Raw genomic sequence first — 20,978 nt, 5'->3', positions numbered from 1 at the left:
CACCGAAACAAACCTCGAATTTAGTTCCAAGGAATTTTTTTAGCGTTAAACACATTATTGTTTCCTTTATTGCAGTATTTACAACTGGATTGTGGTAATTTGTAAAATGAACTTATGCACACTACAATCTGTAGTAAGAAAAAAATATATATAATAGTATTACAAAGCATCTTAAAATAATTAAGGATAAAAACTATTTCAGAAATTTCGACAAAAGCTTTCAAATGATTTATTAACATTAAGTTAACTTTTGTAGAGATTATTGCGGGAATTGTTCCGAAGTCATCCGAATAAACACTGCACAAGTTGCAGGAATTCGTGAATGAATGACGAAAGCTCCAGAGTTCCTGTGGTTTTAAAAGAGAAAATGCCAAACATCAAAGTTTTTAGTGGCAGTTCACATCCTGATCTCACTCAGAAGATATGTGATCGGCTTGGTATCGAGTCGGGCAAAGTGATCACTAAGAAATTCAGTAATGGAGAGTGCAGGTGCGATTTCTTCACTTGTGATCAACAGACAACACGTCACTGTCAGATTAGCTATTTCAATGACATTTCATAAAAAATACATTTCCTATTTTTCAAAATATTACTTCATTTCTTCAGGCAATATCTTTCTAAAAATGTTAAGAACTTGGTTGAATTTATAACAGTTTCTGTCTGATGCAAGGAAAAATGTAAACAAAAGGGAGACCACTACTTCCAACAAGGGGATAAGTTTCAGAAATTTTTTAGTTACTTCCCCTTCAGTGTAGCCTTTTTCATTTGGCTTATCGGGATGACTTATTTTATGATCCGATATTTAATAGTTGTCATTCCTCTAAGCCTTACCCGTATCTGCATTTTACTATTGGGAAAACAAAGACATTAAAAAATCCAAAAAAGTCATAATATATATCCTGACGTCATGTGTTCTCGACTTACTTATGTTCTCGAGCTAGTCCAATCATGACGTATCTAAACCGCGTGCGTTACGTTTTACGCGTAAGTAAACACCTCAAAATAGTAAACACAAGCGTTTCTGTCATCAAAATATAAAAGTTGTCCAAAATGTTCAGAATAAAGGTAAGTAGCATTCATAATACACTAAAACACAGATTTCGATAACAAAATCTTAATGCAACTTACTTCCATTCACTAAAATCCCGTTAAAATGTTTATTTTTGTCCCAAAGTTGTTGACCTTATGAAATTTTCTAGACCGGAAGTTCCTACGAAAAATTTGCATATTGGATCGAAATATAATTTTCACTGTTATGTATGCGCTACATCAAAATACAGTACTTGCCGTTAGGCAACATGTAAGTATTTTCTGTATCTTGCAGTTAACACCATCCAATAGAAAGCCAGTTTTGAGGCAGTATTCTCCAACTAGCCTTGTAACAGCATACAACATGGTAAAGGATGAGAAAATATCTGTCTATAAAGCAGCTAAGATGCATGGAGTCCCTATCTCCACCCTTAGAGACAGGGTAGCCAACAGAATTTCTGTGGACACCACTAAGTCAGGACCTGAACCTGTGCTTAATATTGACCAGGAGGAGAGGCTTTGTTCCCATATCAAAAGTTTAGCTGAAGTGGGTTATGGTTACACACGGTCGGAAGTTATCAGTTTGGCATCTGATTATGCTGTGGCGTTAGGGAAAAGGACAGTTGACAAGCCATTTAGTCACCAGTGGTATTATGACTTTATGAGTAGATGGCCAGAGCTGAAACTTGTAAGGCCTTCTAGTCTTTCTGAACAAAGAGCTAGATGTGCCAGTGAAACATGCATTTTAAACTATTTCACAGAACTCAATTACATAATGTCCAAATATAACATTAAGGACAACCCACACAATATATATAACATTGATGAAAAAGGCATTAATACAGAATACAAACCCCCAAATGTTATAGCAGGATCAGACTGCAAAGCCCAGTCAGTTATGGCCGATAGGGGCAAAACTGTAACTATTATTGGTGCAGGGAATGCTTTGGGTACACAGATACCCCCATACTTTGTATTTCCTGGGGAGAGGTATTTTGATACCTTAATGTCTGGCAAAACTCCAGGTGCAGATGGGACCATGACAAAGTCAGGATGGTCCAATGCTGATGTCTTTAGAACATACTTAAAGTCTCACTTTATGAAATATGTGCAGGGTAGGGGTGACAACAACGAGCATATTTTGGTGTTGTATGATGGGCACAGGTCTCATTTTTCAGTTGATCTTGTAGATTGGGCTCTTGAAAGAAAAATAGTGTTATTTGTTCTGCCTCCTCATACGTCCCATATTCTTCAGCCGATGGATATTGGTTGTTTCGGTCCTTTGCAGAACCGTTACATCCAAGAGTGTACTGCTTTCGCAAGGATGAACCATCGAGTTGTCACTCGATATGATGTCTGCTCTCTTGCCTGTAAGGCTTATACAGTGGCTCTGAGTCAATCTAACCTGCAAGCTGCATTCAAGAGAGCAGGCATACACCCACTACTCGATGGTTCAACCATGTGTGAGCAGCTTGGTTTAAAGTTAAAACCTTTTACTCTGTATGTAGATGATGTTTGTTCAAGTCAGTCTCCTGTTAAGGCAGGTAACATGCCAGCTGAGATTGAGCCCGTTTTAGGGCAAGATTTCTTTGAAAGTAGATCAGCTAAAGTATGTAAGAAGCTTGTAAAAAAACGGCGCAATATTAGTGATGTTGTTGGAGGTAAGGCACTGGAGGGTCATACTTTTGAAAAGTTTAAAGATTATGTTTCTGAAAGTTGTGTGAAAAAGCCTAAGTATTCCAAATCTTCAAAGGCAAAGTCTGTAAGCTTGAAACAGGTGGACAAACCGGCAAAGAGTGTAAAGAAAGTCACTCAACAAGTATCTCCTCGGCCTGGGCCATCTTGTCTTAATCTGTTGTCAGAAGATTCAGCAGCTTCCCAGTCCGAGTCGGGATCCGAACCAGGTGACATCTGCTGTGTTTGTAACAGCTTCTATGTTCCAAGGGAGAAGAGAGATGGGAGCTTGTTTATTGTCAAATGGGTAGGCTGTGATCTTTGTAATCACTGGGTGCACTTGAAATTCTGCACAGAATTAAGGGTTGCCAGAAAGGACACACCATTTGTTTGCCCTTGTTGCAAAAGCTAATTGAGTAATTCTTTAGTATAAATATATTACTAAAAGTTGTTATGTGGTATATAGTACAGTAGAGAAAAAATCAATAAATTGTGATTATTTGACCTTTACACCATTGCTCTCTTATTATTGTAGCATATACACTACATTGAGAAACTGATTTCCAGGGAATCCTGTGTTTCTAAAAATAGCTCGAGAACATATGACGCATCATTTGGATGCTGGAAAAGAGGTCGCCATTTTATTAAGCATGCTTTGTGGAATTTCCTTCACCAGAAGAGGATTTTTCTTTATTTTTTATTCGGATAAAGGATATATTTAATGATAAGAATGATTTAAAGGTAAGATCTTCACTTATTGCATATTCGTATGATGTTTTGTTCTTAGTAAGTCGAGAACACATAACCCCAGGATACATACTGGTCATACCAAAGTAGTATAAAATATACACAGAATGGCAACAGGAGATAAGCTCGTGTCAGCGCGTTATCTTATTGAAGCATATGCCGACTTGATCAATCGTGACCAAATCAACAGATGCTTATCACTATCAGCTTATTAAAGTATTACACTGGCGATACGGCTGGCACGTATTATACCACTTGCTGCTATTTTCGCGTTACATCTGGTCTCGCGGTATTTGATTTTTGCAAGAACAACAATGTGCAGCGCTCTCTACAGTAAACAAATTTGACCTACTTTGAAAGCTGATTACGTTTCACACCCTATTTTTGTAAACGTAGGTCAATTATTTTTAAGGCAGTGGCTAGGATTACGGTACCGTAATCCTAGCCTCCGAGTCTAGGATTACGGAAGTTCCGTATTTCTAGACAACCCTACGAGGATAGGCTAGGATTACGGAAGTATTTAAGAGGCATCAAATATATTTAAGGACATGTATAAATTATGCTGTAAACATACTTTTTTCCACTTAAAATATCGATTTTCATGCCTGTCATACTATTTTGTGTTATCGATCCGTTATTTTGGGTTTCAATATATTAATGGTGGCGACTACATGCCCATATTTTACAATTTCCATAAAAAATATTGTGTTTTTATGCCCCCGAAGGGAGGCACATAGTTTTTGAACCGTCTGTCAGTCTGTCGGTCTGTCAGTCTGTCCGCAATTTTCGTGTCCGGTCCATATCTTTGTCATCGATGGATGGATTTTCAAATAACTTGGCATGAATGTGTACCACAGTAAGAGGACGTGTCGCGCGTAAGACCCAGGTCCGTAGCTCAGAGGTCAAGGTCACACTTAGACATTAAAGGATAGTGCATTGATGGGCGTGTCCGGTCCATATCTTTGTCATCGATGGATGGATATTCAAATAACTTGGCATGAATGTGTACCACAGTAAGACGACGTGTCACACACAAGACCCAGGTCCGTAGCTCAAAGGTCAAGGTCACACTTAGACGTTAAAGGTCATTTTTCATGATAGTGCATTGATGGGCGTGTCCGGTCCATATCTTTGTCATTCATGCATGGATTTTAAAATAACTACGCATGAATGTGTGACACAGTAAGACGACATGTCGTGCGCAAGACCCAGTTCCGTAGGTCAAAGGTCCTAAACTCTAACATCGGCCATAACTATATATTCATTCAAAGTGCCATCGGGGGCATGTGTCATCCTATGGAGACAGCTCTTGTTTTTTCTTTTGTTTCTTTTTAAAAAATAGTGTTGTAATTTTGTTTTTTGTTAAGAGCATGTTATTATTTAGTATTAATGATTTTTCTTTCTTTTCTTCCTTTTTATTGATTTTTTCCTTCTTTTTGGGGGGTCTCTCTTTTTTTAACACTTGACTACAGATTTTTAACAGCTGTTACTCTGTTTATACACCCGGTAGCTAGTGCCGCCATTAATATATCGTTAACCCTAAATGGCGGATCATAACACGATACGACAGGCATGAAAAAATCGCTATTTTAACTGAAAAAAAATGTTTAAACATCATTTATGCATGTCCTAACATATATTTGATGCCTCTTAAATACTTCCATAATCCTATCCTATCCTCGTAGGGTTGTCTAGAAATACGGAACTTCCGTAATCCTAGACTCGGAGGCTAGGATTACGGTACCGTAATCCTAGCCACTGCCTATTTTTAAATGCCCTTGTCGATCATTTGACAAAGTAAAATCGGTAATGAATTGTGTGTTGTCCATATATTTGACGGAATTACCCTTCCATTGTGTTAATTTTACATTGCAATAATTTTTAATGTCTTACGAATTTTTTTTTAAAAATTTAGGGGTCCTATACATTTTACACTTTCACATGAAGCGCTTTATCAAGTCGGATGCCGTACCGCGAAATTAGGATTAACTCCCTTGACGAAAGTGAAAGTCACATGCACCGGAAACATGATGGGTTTAAAAGTAAACAAGGACTAGAAAAATGATTTTCTGCTTGAAATAATAGTGGAAAAGAAAAGGTTTATGAAGTTAATAGGAAATAATAGCAACATACTATTGTTTTTCTTTCCTTTATTCATTTATTCCCTTAGTACCGCGAAAATAGGTGCAAACAGGCTAAACCGTATCGGGTCCAATTTTCAAATGACAGCTGTGATTTCTCAGACTTCCAATCATAAATTCATTCCTTCCCCATGTAGAAAATGCTAATAACATTAAAATAACACCATTATCATTATAAACAAACAATCTGATAGAAAGTTTTTCATGACACAAATTTTTATCCTTTAGCTGTCTGTTTCATACTCCGGTAAAACAAGATCTCATTCAGTTCCCACGTGGTGTTGGCGAGATTTGCTCTATATGCCTTTCAAGTCGCTGATCTATTTATTTTTATAGCACTTTGGTCAGACTTACTTGCTTTAATAAATTAAACATTAATATTTATGTAGAAACTTCAGATGGGTTGAATTTAATCCATATTTTTTAAATAAGAGACTTAAATCTTCGAAAATTATGATGTGACAGGTGAGAGGAGATATCTACCCTGACACTGGTTTCAATAAACAGCAAACTGCCGATGACACTAAATTGCAGAAACAAAACTCTAAATATACATTCATAAAATGTCAGCGAGGCAAGTTTATGCTTTAATACATTATCAGAGATGTAATCATTACAAATACTTTGTACATGTACCATAAAATGTTCCCAACGAATTTCATTGGGGATTTTATAACAGAAATATGCAGAATAAGTTTGGACGTGACGGAGACAGCGACCGTCAAAAGTTATCACACTGTCCCGAAACGTCCTATTATTTGGACTACCTTTAGTGGTGACAGTTCATAGAAATACAGCAGGATTTTTTTACCAGGAGGGGAATGGGTCCAGGCCTGTGATTTGGGAAAAAAATAGCTCGGTATTTGGGCAAAGGGGAATGAAAAGCCTGATGTAAAGTCAATTTTTGGGAAAAACTGCATGATTTAAAAGAAATTTTCTGAGGTAAATGAAGGGGAAAAAACCTGTACAGACAGTGAGTAAGTGCTTCTCCCTAAATTTCATTACTTCTGTTGCACATGTGCAGTGAGCACTTAACCGTTTACGATTGGAAGTTTTGGAGGTACAAAATGTATACTCGCCATCACTAATCTCATGGTATCTGAGTTGCGCCACCTACGCGATGTTTGCATGTCAAAATTCATGACCTATTTTACACACACTAGTGAAAAACGTTCTTACTTGCAGTTACCTTGGTAAGGATCTGTCCATATTTATTAAAATCGTATTTTTCACGTATCTACTGTAGAAATTCAGAAAATATCCGTTAATTAAGTAAATATTTGCAATGTTTACAAGTTCATCTAATAGCCACTCGGAAATTGCCCTCATTAATTATGCAAATTAAGTCCCGCCCATTGGTTAGAGAACACCATATTATTTTACGTAACATCCTCCAGGCTACTAGACAAAAATGAATGAAATATCAATATCAGGCGTCTATCAAAAAGTCAAAGCTCAACAGATTTTAAGGGGGAGGAGGAGATGGGGCCCCGGGACCATCTCTTCAAAATAAGTCCATGATACTGAACAGTGAATTGGAACATGTTACCTCAGGGTTTTTTCTTTCTGTTTTGGGAACATAGCCTATACCCCCAGTATTGGAAATTTTGACGCGTAAATGTTCCAAATTGGGAAATATTTAGTCCCATAGGATATAGTAAGGATGTGTTTAAGTACTTTCTCATACACTTGTTTCACACTGTACAACCCCTTTAACATACTGCCATTACAAAATTGTCCATAATTTGATCAATGTTTGTGCAATTTTGATGAAATTTTTTTCAGAATGTAGATTGGGAATTTTTGCACTCATTTTGGGGAAAATACATACTTTTTGGCATTGGGAATATAGCCCAATAAAGGCTACAAAAACTGCCGGAAAAAAAACCTGTAACTAATTATCAGGTAGAAAATAATCAGTTATTGTACCAGAGTTAGGCTCTGATAAATTATGACCGTTGAGTCCACTGCCCAGAGAAGTATAGACTTAGTTAGACTTAGACAGCTTTTTGATGTTTGAATAATTCTTAATTTTCTTTAGCCTATGATAGTTTGATTGCCACAGTTGTTGACCTATACCGCGAAATTAGTGATGTGACGTCACATGATGACAGTGGCTGACTATTGTTTTTGTCCAGCCCGCTTGCAGTGAGCTCGACTTAGTCGCCACTTTTGGTGGTTCGGTGTATGTGCTTGCGTGCGTCTGTCTGATTTTGTCCGGATCATAACTTTGACATGCATGGACCAATCTTGTTTATATTTGGCATGAATGTTAACCTCAGTTATAAAGGAGTGTCATGCGCAAACCCCATGTTCCTATCTCAGAGGTCAAGGTCACGGAGGTCATCGGTCAAATTGAAGAATGAGTTTGTCCGGAGCATTTTTACTTAATGCATGGTGGGATTTTGCTGTAACTTGGCATGAATGTTCACCATAATGAGACAGTGTCATGCGCAAGAACCAGGTCCCTAGGTCTAAGGTCAAGGTCACACTTAGAGGTCAAAGGTCAGATACAATAATGCCTTCGTCTTGAGCATTTCTTTTTCATGCATTTCATGGATTTTGATGTAACTTGGCACAATTGTTCACCATCATGAGTTATGGGACTTGACCCAGTGAGGTTGGTAATTGACCTAGAAAAGAAAAAAATAAGTTTCAGAGCTATATGCCTTTAAGTAATAGCTATATGTACTTGCACGCAAACCTTTAACCAGGATTTTCTTAGTCCAAAAAGGGGCATAATTTGGCCAGAATGCATGTCAGAGTTATGGGACTTGATGCTATCAACTAGTTTTATAACCCCAAAGACACATGAAGTTTCCATTCAATATCTGCATCAGTTTTAGAGATAGTAACTTGCATGTAAAACTTTAAACAGGATTTTCTAAGTCCAAAGGGGGCATGATTTGGCCAAAATACATGTCAGAGGTATGGGACTTGACCCAGTGAGGTTGGTAATTGACCTAGAAAAAGAAAAAAATAAGTTTCAGAGCTATATGCCTTTAAATGATAGCCATAAGTACTTGCATGCAAAACTAATAAACAAAGGTGTGACGCCGGAGTCGGGGTGAGTAGAATAGCTAGACTATTCTTTGAATAGTCGAGCTAAAAACAGAATTGACACCAACAATTCCCAAATTGAGAAAAAATGCAGCAATTTTTCCCAATTCAGTCGGTACCGGACCTTTTCCAAAAGTGGCCAAAAAAATCGTTGTTCTTGTATGAAACTGCTGGCCAGATTTTAAAATAATTTCACAAAAATGGCCTTGTGTGACCCTCTACCAAGATTGTGCAAATTCTTTTTGATTCGTCAAAATTAACATGGCCACCAGGGTGTGTGGTCACTTTTTATATGCCCGTCTCTGAAAGAGCGGGGCGTATTATGTGAACACCCAAATCACCCCTCGGCACTCTTGGATTATGGCCCTTGAATACCTCAAAAACTGCGAATTTATCCTTGTCTGCTCGCTAAGTTGAACAGTTTTCATCCGATCTTCACCAAACTTGCTGACAATGTTTGTGGGCATAATATCTTGGCCAAATTCGATAACCACCCAAATCGCCCCAGGCACTCTTTGATTATGGCCCTTGAATTACTCGAAAAACTGCGAATTTAGCCTTGTCCGCTCGCTAAGTCGAATAGTTTTCATCCAATCTTCACCAAACTTGCTGACAATGTTTGTGGGCATAATATCACAGCCAAGTTCGATAACCACCCAAATCGCCCGAGGCACTCTTGGATTGTGGCCCTTGAATTACTAAAAAACTGCAAATTTAGCCTTGTCCGCTGTCTAAGTCGAACAGTTTTCATCTGATCTTCACCAAACTTGCTGACAATGTTTGTGGGCATAATATCTTGGCCAAATTTGATAACCATCCAAATTGCCCGAGGCACTCTTGGATTATGGCCCTTGAATTATTCTAAATCAAGGCATACAACATCAACATTATTACCTTTATGATCCGTAATTGAATATTTAGACGGGCGTATTTTGTGACAGTCTGGCACTCTTGTTCCTGAAAGCTTTAAATATCTTCTTGCCAGAAACGGCAGACCCAATTTTAAAATAATTTAACACAAATGTTTCTTTAAGGTGACCCTTTACAAAGATTATACAAATTATTTTGTTTCGTCAAAAAACATGGCTACCAACGTGGGATGGTGGAAACTTTAAAAATCTTCTTGTTTGATATTGTCATATCACATCAATCCCCAAATTCTTCCCCCATCAACGCACACATACACATAACCTGCCTGTATTTATTTAGAGGAAACGAACTTGAAATATTCTTGTCGGAAAACACTGCCACTATTTCAAAATAATTTCACAGACATTTTCCTTGCATAACCATCTACAAAAACTGTTCAAGCAAGCAGTGTGACTCAGGTGAGTGATCTAGGGCCATCATGGCCCTATTGTATAAAAAGTGATCAGTAGAATCTGGTCATCAAAAGCCACCATTATAAATGAACAGAAAGTGTCTAAGGGTACAGAAAGAAACAAATGGAAAACGGGTTCATCAAAATTCAAGGTGGCTTGCATTTCAAGAACCAAGGAAGCAAAATTCTAGCTTTTTTAAAAGCTAGCTTTATTTTCTTTTACAAAAGAAAAGGAGAAAGTAGATTTATGTTTCAAACAGTTCTCAAACCTATATGACAAATGATACACCACTTACAGTGGCGCCCTCAGGTGCAAAAAGGCACTGTGGCTGCATGTGCCTTTGCTCCAGTAACCAAACAGTTTGATTTTTGGATCACATGTCAATTTACTTTGTTACTACGTAGTTTCATAATGGTATATAATAAACTGTTAACAGGTAACTGTATTAGAGGTGCAAAATTGGTCAAACTGGTTATATATAATTATTTTTTCACAATTTATTACAGTGTTGAGATAGGAGAGTCAGTGCGTGGGGAAGACGTCTATATTGTACAGACAGGATGTAGTGAGGTGAACGACATGCTGATGGAGCTTCTTATCATGATAAACGCCTGCAAGATTGCCTCCGCTTGCCGTGTCACAGCAGTTATGCCATGCTTTCCTTATGCCAGACAAGACAAAAAAGATAAGGTATTTAGACCCATGTGTTATTTATTTTTGGTGTGTTTGTTTATAAGTCTACCTGTATTTAGCTGGTAAATTTGGCTGTCTTTTAACTTGAAACTACAGATCAGTCTGTCCTTGGGCTGAAAAATCAATAAATGTGTTGAAACGTATCTTGAGTCTTGAGTATAACAATAGAAGAAGTGGTATTTTTTTTCACAACTGAATTCTTACTTTGATATTGTTAAAACTTTGGTCAGAATTGCTACCTTCCTGTTTTTGATAACACTTGGTCAGATGTGAGAAAGTGTTGCTTTTCTGAAGCTATACTGTTTGGCCGTCCAACTGATCTAAACACGATTAGTAACCTGAAACTTGTACATGTATATTTTTCATCGCATAGAACCAGAAGTTTCATCAACGATTTCGACACGTGTAGTTTGTCAGACCTAAACCACGGTATTAATCAATAACCCTACCTGTTCTTCATCAATCTATATCAGTGATCCGTTTGGAATATTGTTATTTAGAAAGATATGCGAGAAATACATCGCTATATCGGTCTTTCGCTCTGCGACATTTGTTTACTTCCGGTTGCTCCGGTGTCACCATACGTTTTATGTAATGCATTTTCGATTGGATAGTAGCTACCTCCATATACTGTACATGAGTCATAGAACAGTAACTTCTGGAGATATGTGGAACTTACGTATACTTTGTAAACTACTGAATATTTTATCATGGAACTGCTAGAACTTTATATTTGAATAAAAGATGCATGACTGAACACTGATTTTGCCTCTTTGCTAGAGATATAGGTACAATGTCATCACTCTTTGTCCGAACTCAACTCAACAACTGTTCCCGGTCCTAGGCAGGAGTGCCGGCGGAACAATACTATATTCGTGTGTTCTATTTTAGTTGTAAAGATGTAATACCATAGGGCACATTGTTAGGCCCAGATAAGATGCGTATTAGCGTAAATTATGCTTGGAAATAATGCATATACGCATGTTTGATAATTTTTAAGCGTATAAAAATGTATATGAAATTACAGAAATGCACGCAATGACTTTTTACTAGCATAAACAAAATCTGAATCATCTGGATGCTTTATGTAACAGCACAGTCGGCATTATTTCTCCCACATTGAAGGTACATACGCATTGAATGGTACTCTATACACCTTTTGAGGTTAAACAATATTATACACTCAATGCGTGCGTAAATCAAATAGTTGGGAATTAATATGGATGGTACGGTAGTGTATTTTAAAGCGGTGTCCATTTAAAATATCAACTTCCAGTGTAGAGTGAACAACAAAAATGTCTCTTTCTATGGAACAAACACTACGCATTCTTTAAACCAACTAAAATGATCCCCAAAACATAGTTAAAGGTATAGTGAATATTCTATTGGATTCGGTAGCGAGTGTGAAGCCAAAGCAAGCCAAGGGAGAAAAAAGAAGCAAAAATTTGAATGCTGAATTGAAACTGTAGTGAACTGCAAACAGATTCATGGGGGTTACACCCAATATATGTTATAAAACTGATTTCTGTTTTTTTTTTCACATTTACAAATTCTCAGGAGTAAAATTACTGGTAGTCAATTTCAGATTTACCATTTTACTCATTCACAAAAATTATGATGAGTAAATTACTCATAGGCCAAAAAATTATCTGGAGCCCTGTAGAGTGCATGAACACGTTAGATATTTGTATTGTGTTGAATACTACTATTGTTTTACAGAGTCGTGCTCCGATCTCAGCAAAGTTAGTTGCTAATATGTTGTCTACTGCTGGAGCAGATCATATTATTACAATGGATCTACATGCCTCGCAGATTCAGGTATTCATTTATGCTCCCTGTAAAATTTCGGCAGTGATAGGGGGGTATATAGTTGCTACCTTGACCTTCCGTTCTTCCCGAAATCTTTTTCCTATAGTTTTCAAAGGGTTTGACCCAAACTTACAGATATATATCACTATGAAATGAACTTGCATATATTGTCAGGACATAAATGTTACATTTCCACTTAAGCAGTTGTACTGTTTGAAAGTTAACAAATGCTAATGTACAATACAAATATTGACTTTGTCTTGATAATTCCTTGTCCAGTTTTGAAGAGATTTGTCCCAAACAGGAATGAATCACTGTGAAGCGAACTTGCACATATTATCAGACCATAAACTTAAAAATCATGGCCCATTGGAATTTTAGAGAATGCTTTATATTATGCAGTACTAATATTAGCCTTGTCTGGATAACTCCTTTAGTTTCCAAAGGATCTGACCCAAATTTACACAATATCAATATATCATAATGAAATGAACTTCCGCATGTCATCAGGATGTGAATGTTTAGGAGTTATTGCCCTTTGATATTTGTACAGAATGCTGTATTATAAGCAGTCCAGTATACTTCCTAGTACTGATATAAACTTTGTCTGAATAATTCCTCTTACATATTTTAAGGGGCCTCCGTGGCCGAGTGGTTAAGGTTGCTGACTTCAAATCACTTGCCCCTCACCGATGTGGGTTCGAGCCTCACTCGGGGCTCTGAACTCTTCATGTGAGGAAGCCATCCAGCTGGGCTACGGAATGTCGGTGGTTCTACCAAGGTGCCCGCTTGTGATGAAATAATGCACAGATAAATAAATACGGAATGTCGGTGGTTCTACCAAGGTGCCCGCTTGTGATGAAATAATGCACAGAGGGGCATTTGGGGTTTTCCTCCACCATGAAAGATGGAAAGTCGCCATAATAAATTACGACCTATAATTGTGTTGGTGCGACGTTAAATCCAACAAAGCAAACAATACATTTTTCAACGGATCTGGCAGAAAAGAATCACTATGAAGTCATATTATCTAAACATACACATACCGTGTAATAATTTATAGTTGTTTATGATTTGTCTATTAATCAAATATTGATTCTTTTCAGGGATTTTTTGACATTCCAGTAGATAACTTGTATGCTGAACCAGCAGTGTTGAAATGGATCAAGGATAACATTCCAGGGTGGAGAAACTCCTGTATTGTCTCCCCTGATGCCGGAGGTGCTAAAAGGTAAGAAACTACTGATAATGAGTAATCTCTCCTCTCTTCTATCAGAGTTGTCTCCCTTGATGCCGAAGGAATTAAAAATAAGAAACTATCAGGAACAGTTAATTTCCAGAGGCTCCTGCCAGAGTGTTTACTTCTAAGTTGTTCCATGTTGACATTATTTATTGATCTGAACCAAAAAGTGAGAACTTGTTTCTGTGAAAAACAAGTGTTCGCTTCGGCCAACAGCAAAAGAAATAATACCACTGAATTTTCATTAGGACCAGAATTGAAACAGTAAATCTATAGAATGTAAAGTTATTACACCATACATTGTAATTAGAATACATCACTACACAGCATTTTAACTATTAATACATGAGTTTATGTTTGAAATAAAAAGAATTGGACTTAAAAATATTCATTCTGACAGTTCATATTCATAAACTTTTCGACAGAATGCTATGTTCAGGACGATATGATTAGATTCAAACTTTATTAAAATTGTAAACTGCTAGTTAATACATTTCCTAAATGTGTATATACTAGTTGGTACATTTCCCAAATGTGTAGGTTTACATACACACAAACACCTGTCTGATAACTTCTTGTATTTCAGAGTTACTTCCATAGGTGACAGACTGAATGTAGACTTTGCTCTCATCCATAAAGAACGTAAGAAAGCGAATGAAGTATCTTCGATGGTGTTGGTAGGAGATGTGAAAGACAAGATTGCTATACTAGTAGATGATATGGCTGACACATGCGGAACTGTATGTCATGCAGCTGAAAAGTAAGGCTTGCAAGCTGACGAAATTTATACTGGTCACAAAGCCCTAGCATTCGTTTTAGCACAGGGGTGCTCATATCTACAAGGCTTATTGAACAAGAATTTTATAAAATGTTATGTTGCTGTAAAATAAATGATGCCAAACAGTACCACACAAGTCTTTTTTTTTTGTCAATAATTCTTGTAAAAATGCAAGGTAGAGTAAAAGGGGATGTATGGTGTAGAGGCAGTAAGAAATTTATTTAATGCTATTATTATAAATGTTCCTAAAAATGGATCAAGCCCATCTGGACAGCTCAGAATATTGAGCATGAGGCTCAATTGAAACGTCATGAGTTTGATCTCGTAAATCTCCTCTGTGATGGTTATTGTCTGAAGTCATTTGTCCTCTTCTGAGCCTTGTGGAGAAGTTGTCAGTTACTGGTAGAAAACAAGCTATTACTGGTGGTGCAGAATCCAAGTACACAAGATTAACTGTAAACCATTGAGGACATCACTGATTACGGTAGCTTTGTTTCTCAATTTAAACTTGAAGACCTTTTGTAAATACATTCTTGCTGATATTTGAAATGCATTTTCAGGTTGTTGGAAGCTGGTGCGGTTAAGGTCTATGCAATATGTACACACGGTATTCTATCAGGGCCAGCTATCTCTAGAATAAACAACTCGATGTTTGAAGCGATGTGTGTCACTAATACAATACCTCAGGAAGAACGTATGAAAGCTGCACCAAAAATACAGGTGAGTCATAACATCATTGAAAAGAATGATAAAACAGTTTTTTTTTAAAAACGAACAGAAATAGATAGGAAAGAACAAAACAAAATTTCTTGCCAATATTTCAACTAAGACATTTAAAAGAATCTTAAATTCAGAGGTTTCAAGAAACAGAATGAAAATGGTATAACTGTGGAAAATATTTGAACTAGACTTAAGTATACATTCATTGTGAAAGTGTGGATTATCTTGAAAATGATTGACACTAGTCTGAATGTGAACTCAGTAGTGTTCAAAAGTTAACAAATCAAAAACAGCATACGTAATGAATGTCCTATTGAATTCAGTATTTTGGTATCTGTTTATTTATTGAGTAGTCTCCCTTGACTTATCAAAATGTGAAGAAATAAAACAACAAATGTAACACAGTGAAGCAGGTATAGTGCTTCTAGCATTTGGTCCTCTTATGGCAGTAGAACTTGATGGTAGTCACTTTCTAGACTGTGTGCTGGTATGGAATCGAGGAAGCTGTCTTCAGGCAAAGCCAATATTTAATAGGTTTTTTTTACTCGACAGTCAATTTAAAACAGATTTGAATTCAATTGATTTGCCTGCTTATAAGTTTATTTAAGATTAAAAAAAACAAATAAGTTTATTATATGCCTCTATTTTGTTACAAAAAAAGTTTATATTGCCCAAGGCAGACAAACTGACAGAAAATAAAAAGCCCTTTTTTGCACTTTGTGGGAATCTGATATTTTTTTGGGTACAGATACAAAATAAAAGCAACAGAAGGTCGTTAAAACTGAGATTTTCTTGAGATTTGCTACTAACTTTCTTTAATAGGGACACATCATATATGATTTAACCTTTAGCCTGTTTGCGGCAGGTAATTCTGCCTTTGGGACCAGTGCAGACCAAGATCAGCCTGCACATTCATGCAGTCTGATCATGGTCTGCACTGTTCGCTGTTCTGTCAATAAATTTTCAGTGATCACCCCTTTAAATACTAATTGGTACTGCCCATATTGATGATGGACCAGTCCATTTCAGAAATTTAGCAGCCTAAGGGTTAATGATGTATTGATGGCGTCCCGATTCCATGTGTCAGAAAGTTCACAATATCCAAAGTGTTTTAGTCTGATAGTTATCTCTGGCTAATATAAGAGAGATATATAATAAAAGGGTCAGTATAACTTTACTTTGATCTTCAGTTGGCCAGATTTCACTGTGCATCATGTGATTGTGGTTTTACTAAAAGTCCCTGGAGTTGAATACAACATTACAGATTAAGTAACTTCTACAGTAACCCTATCATATAAGCAGACTTACATATTTTCGGTGTTTTGGAGATATTAAAACCTATTGTGTAGAATATCAGTATATGTTCAAATGAGCCGTGCCATGGGAAAACCAACATTGTGGCTTCGCGACCAGCATGGATCCAGACCAGCCTGCGCATCCGCGCAATCTGGTCAGGATCCATGCTGTTCGCTTTTAAAACCTATTGGAATTGGAGAAACTGTTAGCGAACAGCATGGATCCTGACCAGACTGCGCGGATGCGCAGGCTGGTCTGGATCCATGCTGGTCGCGAAGCCACAATGTTGGTTTTCCCATGGCACGGCTCATTTGAACATATACTGATATTCTACACAATAGGTTTCTCCAATTCCAATAGGTTTTAAAAGCGAACAGCATGGAGCCTGACCAGACTGCGCGGATGCGCAGGCTGGTCTGGATCCATGCTGGTCGCAAACCCACTATGTTGGTTTTCCCATGGCACGGCTCAAATGTTATATTTTTTTCAGTGTTTGGATATCTCGATGATTCTAGCGGAGGCAATCAGACGTACACACAATGGTGAATCTGTCTCATATCTCTTCAGTCATGTCCCCATGTAACACCTACTGCAAGAGTGAAGCTTCATGCATTCAGGGTAGCCACAGGATAAAGTGTAATCTCAGTGCAGTTAGAGTTGACCTTGTGTAGATATTGTTGTATCCATCTTAAGACATAGACGCAATTCTATGAAATAAAAAGTTTGTGTAAACAGTTGTTGAATAAGACCCCCATAGCTGCTTAATGTGATATTATTTTGTACAGAGACAAACTACGGTTGTTTAGCAGTATTACACGAACTTTCAAACCTCTTTAAACAAACTTGATGTAGATGATTTAATGTTTAATATTCTGGCTTGTTTTTCAGTAACTAACTTATCATCAGATTTATGTCATGGGAATGCTATAAAAACAGTGTTAGTTGCAATTTTTTTCATTTTTGAAGTCGCAGTATTATATTTTATTTTCTTAGGTAAAAAACATTGTCTAATTGTCAAATAAAACACTATAATTTAACACTATAATCATACCAAATATCTTTTCCTGCATTATAGTTGTGCTATGAGCAAATAGAGTGCAGCTCACAAGAATCATGATAAAGAAATTGTATATTTTCTTAAATATATTATCACAAGGCATGAAACACGATAGGGCATTAACCACTAGCCTGCTGGCGTCAAGTGGTTTTGCCTTTGCAACCAGTGCTGATCATGGTCTGCTCTGTTCGCTATTCAGTCAGTAAATTTTCAGTGAAACACCCCTTTGAATGAAAAATGGTACTGCCGTAATTGGACCAGTCCATTTTAGACATTTATTAGGGGTAAAGGTTATGGAAACACTTGTCCAGTTTATGTGCTGAAATGAGGAATTCCATGATTTGCTCATTTACAAAAAGTTGTCGTGGAATCTGATAATTTTTTAAGGATTTGTGACAATTTTTTCTTATCATTTATGCAGGTTTATAAAGTTTTGAAAAGAAAAAACATGTAAACAGTTGACTTTCTTAAACCTTAAGTTTTCTTATCAAGTTGCAATACTGTGTTTGTAAAAATTACATGTTTGTCAAGTTTTGTACTGGGATTGGGTAACTTTATAAATTATACAGTCTAACCTGTCTTAAGCAGCCAGCCAAGGGAAGCAGACAATTTGGCCGCTTAAGCCAGGTGACCGCTGATCGGAGGTGCAGCCAGTATATGTATTTTTCAGACTTCTGTCCAGTCTATAGCCTTTAGGCCCATTTCTTTTTGGGTTTTCTTTTATTATTTTACCAGGATACAATGACGTGCATTTGCCTTCGCAATACGAATGGTATTCTTAGCAATCTAAAACTCCGGCGTGGTTTTTTACTACAAAAATTGTTACAGACAATTTTCCAACTTCAAAACAAATTTGTTTACAATTTTCGCCATTTTGGTAAGGGACGCTACTCTCGGCGCTTATTGTCTACGCTAAATCTAAGATTGCCGTTACGTTCTGTAAAAGATAGAGTGGTTTATTATTTTTTTTTTTCAAACACAATTTCGTATAAATTTAAAAGTATTTTGATGACAAAAGTATACAAAATCACAAATATTATGCTACTAATTAATTATCGAGTATTATCTTTAACCGAGGTCAAACTGTGAACAACAAATTTGACACGAGGTGACACGTTAATTGCCGATAATTACTGGCCATTTGATCATAACAAAAGGGGGTTACACCTTTGGTTATCAGTTTTAATTGAGAAGCTCATGTCATTTTGTCGTTTTTATGGTGAAGTCACGCGAAACTTAGCAACCACATGCTTCTCAAAATCGGGTATCTTCGGCGATTATTGCCTAAAAATAATTCGTTTTGGAAGAAAAATGGCCGCTGAAAGGGGTCAAATACGGCGGTCGGGAGGCAATTTCGGTGGCCGCTGGCTGCGGACGGCAGGTGGCCGCTGAATAAAGTGATAAAATAGAGGAAAATCCGTCGGGGGCGTCATAAAATGGCCGCTGAACGGAGGTGACCGCTGATCGGAGGTGACCGTTAGTACAGGTTAGACTGTATGTAATTGAGTCAGAATCTGTCAGTCTTATCCCAAATATTTCGTGTGAAAGTATTACACCTGCAAATATATTGACTTTACACCCATTCATATATTCTTATTATTTTCATATGTTTGAATATTACTCTGAAAGTGCTTTTGTTAGTTATGGGATAACGCTGTATGGTACAGACTGTCTTTAAATGATCATCTAATGAAATAGCTAGAAAATTAGATTGGGAGTGGCTGACAAGGTGGACATTTAAGACAGTTTTGTAGTGTATTTTGACCATACAAAGGTTGTGTTATACAGCGGGTAAGACTTACAGTAAGTGTTTATATATATTTTGTACGCAAGAGTTCTGATCTGAGATTAATTTAATGAAGGAAAAAGTCTCTTGGATGGGCATTAATTGCCAATTTTTTCATGTGTGATATACTATAAAATCCATGTAAAAAACAGTTGAAACTCAGGATCTAGAACTCGCCTATCTCAGAATTCTGGAATCTCAACGGTATTTTCAAGTTCCTTCTCAAAGACACATGCACAAAGTATTATTTCAAGTCGGATATCAGTTATCTATAAGTAAAATGCACAGTCATGTGGAATTTGAGATATCGAGTTTCAACTGTACATCCATTTTCTTATTGATATGTGCTCTTTTGTGTTTTGGATGGGGTATTTATGCTGCATCTGTACTTGTCAGTCTGTACCAACCATTCTAAGTCCAGTAAAACTTCTGGAGACAATGCAAATTCTCATTTTGCAGATATTTTGAAACATGGTTACAAACTGGTGTGTGTGCATATTGAGTGACTAATGAGTGAATGTTGAGGAAAGCATAAAGTTGGGGTTGTTTAAAATGTTTGTACACAGTACTTACTGTTACATCTGACCAAATATAGCAGGCATTTTTGGCTGCATCAAATATATTTGCGCATTCTACTGTCAGACAGTTTGGGCTGAAACCGTGTAACTAGCATATGCCGATCGTGTGACCAGCATGTGGTCCTTATTATATAGATTGCAATACTGCTAGTGTTTTAATATTGCAGTACTACTAGTGTCTCGGTATTTTACGTTGAATTAAAAATCCATTATGAAATTCACAGATTAAACTGATAAGATTTATACAACAGTAGAAGTTAAAAACATGTAAAATTAACTTTAACAAGTGACATGCTATGGAGACAAACAGTTTGGTGGTTTGGTGTTAGTTACGTATATAAGATAGTGAGCACAACAGAGTAATGAATGAAGGGTAAAATAAAACTCGCCAATATCGCACTTATTATAGTTAAATCATGGTGTAATAAAAGATAATATTGTATAAAGGTTATGACCTTGGATGTTCTTTTATCATGTATGTATTAAATATCTGTATTTCACCCATTTTCTGAATATTTTGTCCATGTTTAATTGCGGGTTTTGCAGCATTTATAACCAATTTTATTTACTGCAGTACAGAATATAACTGTATTTTTTCAGAATTGAACCTAAGTTGTTATTTGATAAAATGTACACAAAACATGTTCTAAATCCTGAAGTTTTAATGAAATAAACATGATTTTGTACCTTGTTGAAATGTTTTCTTACAATTGTTTGACTAAATAGGTATAATGTGCTGTTCAAATGTCTGCATGTGTAATGATAATTTAACAAACCCATACGCTGTTATCATACCTGCATATAGTCTGTTAGGTCCACAGTGTCTGGGTAATACACAAAAAATGATAGGAACCTGGGTACAACCATGCAGTGAGGTGGATGAATTACTATAGGCAAGGAAGCTGTTCAGATTATGTTTAAGTGACCTCATTTATTACTTATTTAGCATTACTCCTTAGAATGTATAGTTCTGGTCTAGAATTTCTAGGTATTGTATAATAGCTTGACTGAATCTGTTGAAAAAAGTCTTGGAATCTTTTGCAAGCTA

General features: G+C 36.7%; 1 protein-coding gene across 1 annotated transcript; it reads left to right on the top strand.

The window, feature by feature from the left end:
- The first annotated feature begins 278 nt into the window (after positions 1-278).
- LOC123557236 (ribose-phosphate pyrophosphokinase 2) lies at positions 279-20,621 on the top strand. The gene is made up of 7 exons (XM_045348583.2): positions 279-489; positions 10,480-10,663; positions 12,386-12,484; positions 13,582-13,706; positions 14,302-14,475; positions 15,054-15,213; positions 17,000-20,621. The coding sequence occupies exons 1-7, from the start codon at positions 323-325 to the stop codon at positions 17,090-17,092; spliced, it is 1,002 nt and encodes a 333-aa protein (XP_045204518.2). The 5' UTR covers positions 279-322; the 3' UTR covers positions 17,093-20,621.
- The last annotated feature ends 357 nt before the right edge of the window (positions 20,622-20,978 follow it).

Source organism: Mercenaria mercenaria, chromosome 5, assembly GCF_021730395.1.
Source record: "Mercenaria mercenaria strain notata chromosome 5, MADL_Memer_1, whole genome shotgun sequence".
Taxonomy (NCBI): domain Eukaryota; kingdom Metazoa; phylum Mollusca; class Bivalvia; order Venerida; family Veneridae; genus Mercenaria; species Mercenaria mercenaria.
Note: the sequence above shows the minus strand (reverse complement) of the source record. Positions and strands in the feature narration are given on the sequence as shown.